Genomic DNA, 9,082 nt, shown 5'->3' on the forward strand with positions numbered 1-9,082 from the left:
CTCATCTCATCTCTGTCACACCGAGGAAGAAGACCCAGCGCCAGCGCCAGCGGCGATTGATGGCATCTCGCTCCCGTGCCCCCCTGGCCGTGGCCCTGTCCCCTCTCCCTCACCCTCTCTAGACGAAATCTACGAGAGAGGGAGAGGTGGGGAGAGATAAGAAGAGTTCCTCCCAGTGGAGAGAGGGAGAGGTCGGAGGAGTACAAGGGCTGGTTGCGGCTGCGGCTGCGACTGCGACTGGTGGATTCCATTTCTTCCCTTCTTGGTCCGGGGCGGCGGCGGCGGCGGGCGGCGCGGCCATGGCCAAGCAGCTGCGGGTCTACCAAGTCTGGAGAGGCAACAACGTACGTGAGATTAGATTACTCCCTTTATTCTTGCCCCCCTTCTTCCTTCTTGGATAGTTGGATTCAGAAAATCCGTGTTGCTCTGGATCGATTGGCGGTGGCCGCCGCCGCAGTGCCATCTCTGCCACTCCTTCTGATTTGTTGTCTTCTTTCTGTCTAACCTGGCGAGTAAGAAGTGGGAACGGGGTAACTGCTCCTGGATAAGGCCCGTATCTTTATCTGTTAGCTGGTTACTCGATTGATTTGCGGGTGATTTGTATATTAAACTGCATACACTGCTGACGAGACGGTGAATAAACTATTGTGGATCGGTTTGGAGCTTGGGTGCCATTGTAAATGGCGACCGTCCTCTCCCCACCAATAAGATAATCCAATTGGGAGGTCCAGGTTCTTGTCTTTGTGCAGACCCTATTGCTGCTAATCCAACCAGGGCTCAGGCTGCTTAGAAAATCATGCACAGGGCTTGCAAACATACTCCATCAGTTCAAGGGTTTAATGGAAGGGAAGGGCAATTTAGAGGGGCAAAGGGGGAGGGGGCTTGCACGACATAAACTTTGTTGACATCTTCACTCTGCTCATGATGTTGTAGTGTTTTGTGTCATGAAGCTGTCGAATGTTTCAATGACGTCTCTCATTTTCTTCAGATAATCTGGTGTGGTGGGAGATTGATCTTTGGACCAGATGCCAAGGCCACTCTACTATCTTTCTCGCTGATCGTGGCCCCTGCTGTTGTCTTCTGCATCTTTGTGGGCAAAAATCTCATTCACATCTTTCCTGCATATAACGCAGGGTATGCAATTCTGGTTGTTACCGTAGTCCTGACAATTCATGTGAGTAAGCATTCTTCGCCTATCTACTACAGAGTTATGCTGAGGGTTTTGGATAGGTTGGTAGGATTTGTGTTCATCACAGATCATGTGTTTGCTTTGTTCAGTTGGAGAAAAGTCCTGAATGGCGACACATTTTCTGAGAGCTTCAACGTAAAAGTAATTTGCAAGATGCAAGATATCATGTAACTAGTAAAAGTTAAGCACACTTGCATGTCAACATGTTTGGCAAGGTGTAGTTTTGTGGCTAGCAGTTAGTTCAAGGCCATTATGATCATACAGCAGCAGTTAATGGTTAAAGTGCACTAAGCCATCACTATCTTTTGGCCATGATTGCATTTAAGACTTTGTGATGTGGATATAGTTGCGAACATGCTAATGACCTAGTTTCTTATCAAGGGAACCTTGGATGATACCTTTTCGCTTAGTTACAAAGTAGTGTAGATCAACCTTGGCATAGATGATACATCAATTGAATTTTGTTTGTAACTGCACAATATATGTGAAACTGTAATTTCTCTCATCAGCCAATAAAACACTGTACTTGGCTCTACTGGTCAGAGCATTTTGTGATCTTTTCATCTTCCTTTTTCACCTACACATGTTTCATGCATGGTTCTATATTTATTTCCTGTGTTGGAAAACCCACGCCTCAGTTTTGTTGTTGGTTTGGTCTATTCACTAGTAGTTTTATCTATATTCTGCTCTTGCAAACTAATTTATCTGTTTACGATACCGTTCTCCATGAGTTATGTTCTCTCAACAGTACAAGTTATTTTGTGAATTTTACTTCATGCTACTTTATAAACAACTGCCAAATTATAGTATCCTCTCTGCAAAATCTGATTGTTAGGTACTGTTACTGCTCTTCTTGACCTCATCTCAAGATCCAGGTATTGTACCAAGGAATTCAAATCCACCTGTGGAGGAATTTTCTCATGATTCTTCAGCTCCTCATACTCTCCAGTTCCCTCGGATAAAAGAGATCATGGTCAATGGTGTGCCCGTGAGAGTAAAATATTGTGAAACTTGCATGCTATATCGGCCTCCTCGTTGCTCCCACTGTTCCAAATGTGATAATTGTGTCGAGCGGTTTGATCACCACTGCCCTTGGGTTGGTCAATGTATTGGACAGGTTTGTTGTGCTGATTTATTTATCCTTCTCAAAGAATCAAACTAGTTATTTAACCATTGGCTACCTGACAGCCCTTACTGTCAAAACAATCTCAGCTTATCTGCATTTATGTTCACCTTTGCAGCGCAATTACCGCTACTTCTTCTGGTTTGTTTGTTCGGCAGCAATCCTGTGTTTCTATGTATTTACAATGTCTGCATTATATATCAGTCTTCTCATGAAGGATCATCGTTCAGTGGTGGAGGCAATTAAAGCATCTCCAGCATCAGTGGCAGTCATGGGATACTGTTTCATTTGTTTCTGGTTTGTTGGTGGTCTCACCGGATTCCACTCTTACCTCATTGCAACAAATAAGGTTAGTCCCCTAAACCTATGAAGTCAATGTTAAGGCATACCTCACACGAAAACATTGGTACATGGACTGCCTTGAGATACAATGTAGAAAGTTCCTATGTTCAGCTATCTACTCTCAAATAAGGATAAGATATAATGCTTACACTGGCTAATCTGAAATGTAGTGAATCTCATTGGATGATTTTTCCATGGCAGATATTTTTATGCATTGCTGAAATAATAAGAACTTTTATGTTTATTTCAATAACAACTTTATTAAACTTGATTAAATTTTCACTTCCTTTTTCTCAAGACAACATATGAGAATATCAAGTACAAGTACAGCAACCAACCCAATGCGTTTGACCTTGGTTGCATACACAATTGCTTCGAGGTCCTGTGCACGAAAAGGAAGCCTTCTAGGATCAACCTGCGAGCCATCGTTCAAGAGGAACATGTTGCGTCCCTGCCACGAATCAGCCGTTCCAGTGTGCCCGAAGATGAGACGCCCCACCGTCCACGAGCCAAAGTGGAGGATGACCTTGAGATGGGCCTCGACATCCTGAAGACCTCACGGCGCCGGTCAGATGAATTGAGTGACTTAGAGCTGGGCACTACAAGCAATGGTGCAAGATATCGCAGAAGTGATTCAGACACTGAGATCCCGGTTATGACCAGAACCATTACTGAGAGCTCCGATCAAACTAGGGATCTGGACTTCTATTCAGTGACCAACGCTGCACATCCCTCGTCTCCTGAGCAGAGGCAGCTCCCCGATGAACTCCGCTGATTGTATATGAGCGTGCCGTTGCAGTGAGAAATAGTTTTCAGGGCGCAAACCAACAAGTTGCTCGTCAGTGAGGGCCGCGGGGTGTTTGAAATTTGGATGAATTTGGCATATGCTCTCTGCTGCCTTCTTTTTGTAGGATCTGGGGAATGTTGATTGATTGGTGATAGGTCTCTTTCTGTAAACCAACAAGTTATGCATTTTATGAAGGTTTTAAGAGATTGTAGGGTTTTTTTTGCAAGATTCCAGGAAGAGTATCTGAAGATAGTCGACTGTGGATTGTTAATTGTACATAATTTTCATAGGTGTAGACCATTGAACTGTATAATTATTTCTCCTGTCTAAATGCTTCTTCCACCGGCCATCTGATGATCCCAGAAAGCCATTTGCTGCTTTGACATGCAGAATTTTAATCCCTATTGACTGCTTGCAGCACGATTTATTACAGATGACTTCATGCGAGTACACGCCATTGGCCAGGGGAGAAAAATGCACGCATATTCAAAGATGTTTATATCTTTTGCTGATACTTACAATGTACAGTAAAGTTCAGAGGCATGAAAAACATAGCAACAACGAAACCTTTATATTTCTTGCCATTCTTGACACTCGGGGAAATAAACAAGTAAATCAACAACAGCAATAGAGAAAGAAAAAGATCTTGATGGACTTATCACGTAAACACTTGTGCCACTGTACTGGTCTATTCATTCACAGGCCAGTTTGGTGTCGAAGCTGGTCAAGCAGATGGCGAACGCCTGGAATGCCGAGAGCGGGTACCGGTAGTCCATGGTGAACATGTCCTTGGTAACCTTACCGAACTGCAGGATCACCTTCTCGTGATCGGACGTCGAGGACGACGATGAACTTGACGGCTGGAGCTGCTGCTGCTGGGGCGGCTGTGAAGGTTCCGACGGCGGCACAGCAGCGGCCGTCACCTCTGGCGCGGCTGCCGTCAGCTGGAAGTTCTTCACGGAGGCCACCGTCACCCTGCCTCGGAAGTTGAGGCACCAGCACTGCAGCTGCTCATGCCATCTCGGCACCTTGTTGCGGAGAACCAATGGCCTCTCCTTGGCCTCCCCATCTTCCTCCTCTCGACGCAACCCACCACTTACATCTGAGAATCGGGAGCTTGAGAAGCGAGAGCTGCTGAAGTCTGCCATGGAGAACCTGGAGGAGGCGTTCGTGCTGCGGAAGGACTCGTCGAACGGACCGGGGAGCAGTTGCTGGGGTTGCCCAGGCACCACACCATCCGGGTCGACTGCAGAGGCCGGGATGGAGTGCATCGTGCACTGCATACGCCTCGGCCCCCTGGTGCCCAACACATTGAGCTCGTAATTCACCTGGGCAATGGGGTAGCTACCGGTGGGCACCTTTGGGGAGACCCTCCTGGAAGAGATGCGGCGGCTGCCTCGCTGGCATGGGACGAGGCTCCCGGCATTGTATGGCGGCTGAGTGTCGTAGACGATGAACTTGGTGCCGAGGAAATTCGACCTGTTGGTGTACATACAATATCAGATCTAAATCACCGAATGTTAGATAAATAGATAGTAAGAACATCGTGAAGGAAGGTACTTGACCTCATTTTTCCAACATAGCCGTTGCTTGACCGCGAGATGTTTTTAGAATCCACAGAAATTACGTATTCGGTATATGTTGTCCGTCGATTCCTCTTAGCTGCTAGCAGGAACTTTCCGTTCTCACTAAGCACAGCTACATGCCACATAACATATAATCAGCACAGTATCCAGCAACGTTGACTACCAGGTTACTAAAGCAATGCACACAGCAATTGTTTAGTGTGAGATTAATGAGAGAAGCAGCACATATGCTTACCAGGGCTAAGGCAGAGGTAGAGATAATAGGTTAGTGTTGATTTGTCCCTTCTAATGAAGCACTGGATTAATCCATCTCGAGGTCCTGGCTGTAGATAAAACATCAAATCAGAGTCAGACAGGTGCAAACTTTCATATGTACGGAGTACTATGTAGGCACGTCTTTCTCACTTAAGAAGCCTCTATCTGCTAGTACTTTTCAGTAGGCAAACTTTTCTAAGCAGGCATATCTTACTTTTCAATTGTCTACGAGAAAATTGCTACAAATTACTAGGTAAGCATACCAACTACTATTATGTCGATTTCTTAAGAGATTCATGCGACCACTGTTTCCCAGTTTCAATTTTTTATTTAGACTGTTAACATGAGAAAAAAAATACAAGCTACCCATCATGAACGACAGCTGCAAATATTCATGATAATTCACTTGGATGTTTACCTGTTTAAGCGACACCGGAAAAGTGAGTTTCCCACAGAACTCCGGGCTCTGAACTATATCTTTACAGATCTCTCTCCACGCGCTGCAGACCGCCGCACAAGCGACGACATCTTTGCGCGAGGGCCAAGTGCTCTCGCCTTCCTCCAGCCTTTTCATCACATCACGAAGTAATTCAGGAGGAAGACCAACCCAGCCATTCTGATCAGCCACCACAGCTCCGCCGTGCGGCTCACCCGGTGGCCCGAAAGACTTCACCCGGTGATGATGGCTGGAAAGACCAGGGAGGCCTGAAATCCTCACGTCAAAGCCCCGCCTTGATAAGCTTCCGAAGCTCTCTCTAACATCCCGGACTATGCTGCGGAAAGACATATCTGCCGGAGACTCTGCAATGACAACCAGAACTTCACCGATCTCCTAGCAGCCAAGGTCTTCTGAATGAGCTTTCCGTCACTGCATATACACAAGGAAAGCGAATGGGAGGAAGATTAGCGTGTAGTGGTGCTGTAAACTACTCATCATCCACTAAGTAAAGCAATCGGCACTTATAGACTAAGGAATCGCGGACTAGAGATTACTAATACAGCTTCGTTACTAATAGCATTCTGGTTTGAATAGTCTCGAGTCAGTGGGCTACCGGTTCTAGTCGCGCACTGAATGCACGATAGATGATGGGAAATTGGCTACACAGACAGCCAACTCTCTGATGGCGATGGGTGGATGGAAAAAACAAAGCCCTCTGATGGCGAAAGGCTAACAGAAGGCGCCATTTTACTGGTATAAATAAACCTAATCATGTCACACGGTTCTCAGAGGAACAAAGTTTGACCTTTTTATCCTTTATGACCTGCAGTGCAGTTGCATAGTATATCTCTTTGCTACTGTGGCAGGTACAAGATCTACAGAAACTTCAGAGAAACCTGTACTTCTATGTTGTGAAATGGAAGGGGAAAAAGAATTTACAATTCATCTAAGCGTAAACAAATGAAAATAAACATGGAATGAAACAATCAGAGCGATGCAAACTTATATGCTAGAAGCCTGCTGCAAAAAGTGGAGGAATTGGACGCCAGAAATGGAGGCGTTGGTGGATGCAGAGGAGGAAGAACTGAAGGAGGAGGAGCGGAGAGGAGATCCCAACCTTTTGCGGCCCAGGCCAGCAGCGAGCGATCTCTCCTCCTCTTTCCCCAAAGCCCCCGCCAAAGAAGACGGACAGGGGAGCAAAAGCGACGAGCTTTCCACCTGTGATTGAACCCGCGACCTTTTCCTCCAGCGAGAAAAAGGCTTTCCGGCGCGAACTTTGCTCCAAAAGATGCGCAGGAAAAGCTGGAACGGCACCGGATGGAGGAAGAGCCGATCTTCTGCCGCCGCTGCGGCGGAGGTGAGGCCGGAGGCGAGGCGAGGGGATTTATGGAGGGATTGATGAGATGGGGAAATGGGACTTGGTTTGGAGGTCGGTAGGGGAGGGGGGAGAAGGAAGACCGGGCGGAGAGGGAGGAGGGGAGCGAATCGTGAGAGGATTCCTTTTTTTTTTATTTGGGAAATAAAAAGGTTTTGTTTCACATGACCACCTCACCAACCAGCCCAGCACATTGGCCGGCCGGCCGTCGTGTACTTTTGCGGTACTCCGATTATACAAATGTGCACATCTGCTGACTGCTACGAGTACATTATACGGATCGACTTTTACCGTACTACACGAACGAGTTTGCTGGATTCGCCGGAAAAGCCTGATGTTGTGTTTAGCTGTAGATGACCGAAATCGCAAAGGAAATTGAAGAAAGTCCAGTCCAGTGCCAGATTAGTCTACACTGCAGACAGACAGAGAAGCCAATTCAGCGGTATCTCATCCTCTTCTGCTTACTTTCACACTCCCCTCCCTGCATGATGGGACTAGGGGCAGAGTAAGACGTTTTCAAAATAAGACTAGAGTGTCTTTAAATAACAAGAGTAGAGTATTGATTGGTGCCTTCGGCGTCGATGAACAGTACATATATGCTAGATAAGCCACGTATGACTTTCTGGATCTCCATCTGGCAAAGGTACCTATCTATCTATTTTCGCTAACTACTCCGTTCAAGTAATATCAATTTTAAATACTTCTATGTATTTGTAATTGTCGCTAGGTGGTCCACATACCTGTTTATAATTGTTGTTACTTACAATGTTCCATTTTCCTGCAGTGATATGCAAAAGTTTCTTCCATAATATTAATAAATAATTGATTTGGGCATCGGTTTCCTGCACTTCAGGTTGACATTTTTTTAAAACTGAGGCAAATAAATAAAAGAGAATATAGTTTGTTACAAGCCACTGAAATACACGACATGCGGATTACTCGCGAGCGGTAAAAGATCCTAATCTCTTAGCTCCGGCGATGACCCAAAAGTTTGCCTCGGTGGAGATGGACGAAAGCAAGATTGGCGGTGGAGCACTCTTATGCTTAAAAACCCTTGCGTTCTGCTCGTTCCAAACTGTCCAAGAGACAAGCATGGTGATTGAGGCCTTGGCTTGACGATCTGGCGTTCCTTCGACGCAAGTGCTTGCCCACCAATCTTCAACCGTTTCAAAGAAGGGCCAAGCGAAAGTGTCGAGCCCGAGCATGGGGAATTTCTCAATGACCAGAGACCAAAGATGTCGGGTGTAGCGGCACTTGTAGAAGAGATGGGGCCCGCACTCTTGCACTCTCTTGCAGAGAGGGCAAACATCACAATTTGGCCATCCTCGCTTTGCCAATTTATCCGCCGTCCAGATTCTATCTTGAAGAGCTAGCCAAGTAAAAAATTCCTCAGGTTGACTTTAGAGATGCCGTGAGATGGATTGTCCACACATGATCTTTGGCTCTTTGCAGCGGCCATTACATTTTTGTCAATGCTATGTTGCTAATATTCGTAACGACGATGCATATATGGAGCAGAAGCGTCTAGTGCTGGCCGTGGATGACTCTCACCCGTGTCCACATAAACAAACTGCTACTGCTTGTCTGGCAGCGTACATAGCTAAATCTCTCTTTTTTAAGCCACGTGCGTAGCATTGTCGACACATATGACTATGTGGGTCAAGAGAAAAAAAATAACAATGTCGACACCAAATTATTTTTTGTTGGCTAGTTCAAAATACTCATCACACATGCAGGTGCGAATGCCTCAACGTCATCCAAGAAAACGGACTATAGTGACTTTCTTCTCACACCGGGTCTTCTGCGGGCCTCCTTCAGCAGGAGGGGGTTTGTTGCACGCAGGATCGGCCAGACACATATTGTGGACCGTTGATTTGTGGCAGGGTTTGCAAAATTATTTGTGTATACTGTCTGTTTTCTCTCGTATAGCGCTTTCTATATGTGTGTGATGCGCTTGTAAATGGGAAGCGATATAGTACCTCTTTG

At 46.0% G+C, this 9,082-nt stretch overlaps 2 protein-coding genes across 2 annotated transcripts; one reads left to right on the forward strand and one right to left on the reverse strand.

Annotated features, from left to right (window-relative positions):
• Nucleotides 1-15: 15 nt before the first annotated feature.
• On the forward strand, nt 16-3,751 carry LOC119338473 (protein S-acyltransferase 8-like). The gene is made up of 5 exons (XM_037610805.1): nt 16-344; nt 989-1,174; nt 2,025-2,306; nt 2,431-2,661; nt 2,953-3,751. The coding sequence occupies exons 1-5, from the start codon at nt 300-302 to the stop codon at nt 3,427-3,429; spliced, it is 1,221 nt and encodes a 406-aa protein (XP_037466702.1). The 5' UTR covers nt 16-299; the 3' UTR covers nt 3,430-3,751.
• Nucleotides 3,752-3,907: 156 nt separating this feature from the next.
• On the reverse strand, nt 3,908-7,204 carry LOC119338472 (tubby-like F-box protein 12). Its single transcript, XM_037610804.1, has 5 exons — nt 6,839-7,204; nt 5,701-6,150; nt 5,263-5,350; nt 5,007-5,139; nt 3,908-4,920 (listed from the first exon to the last, which is right to left on the reverse strand). Exons 2-5 carry the CDS (start codon nt 6,067-6,069, stop codon nt 4,134-4,136), a joined length of 1,377 nt encoding a protein of 458 aa, XP_037466701.1. The 5' UTR covers nt 6,070-6,150; nt 6,839-7,204; the 3' UTR covers nt 3,908-4,133.
• Nucleotides 7,205-9,082: the final 1,878 nt, after the last annotated feature.

The sequence above is a fragment of the Triticum dicoccoides genome, chromosome 7B (genome assembly GCF_002162155.2).
Source record: "Triticum dicoccoides isolate Atlit2015 ecotype Zavitan chromosome 7B, WEW_v2.0, whole genome shotgun sequence".
Lineage (NCBI taxonomy): Eukaryota > Viridiplantae > Streptophyta > Magnoliopsida > Poales > Poaceae > Triticum > Triticum dicoccoides.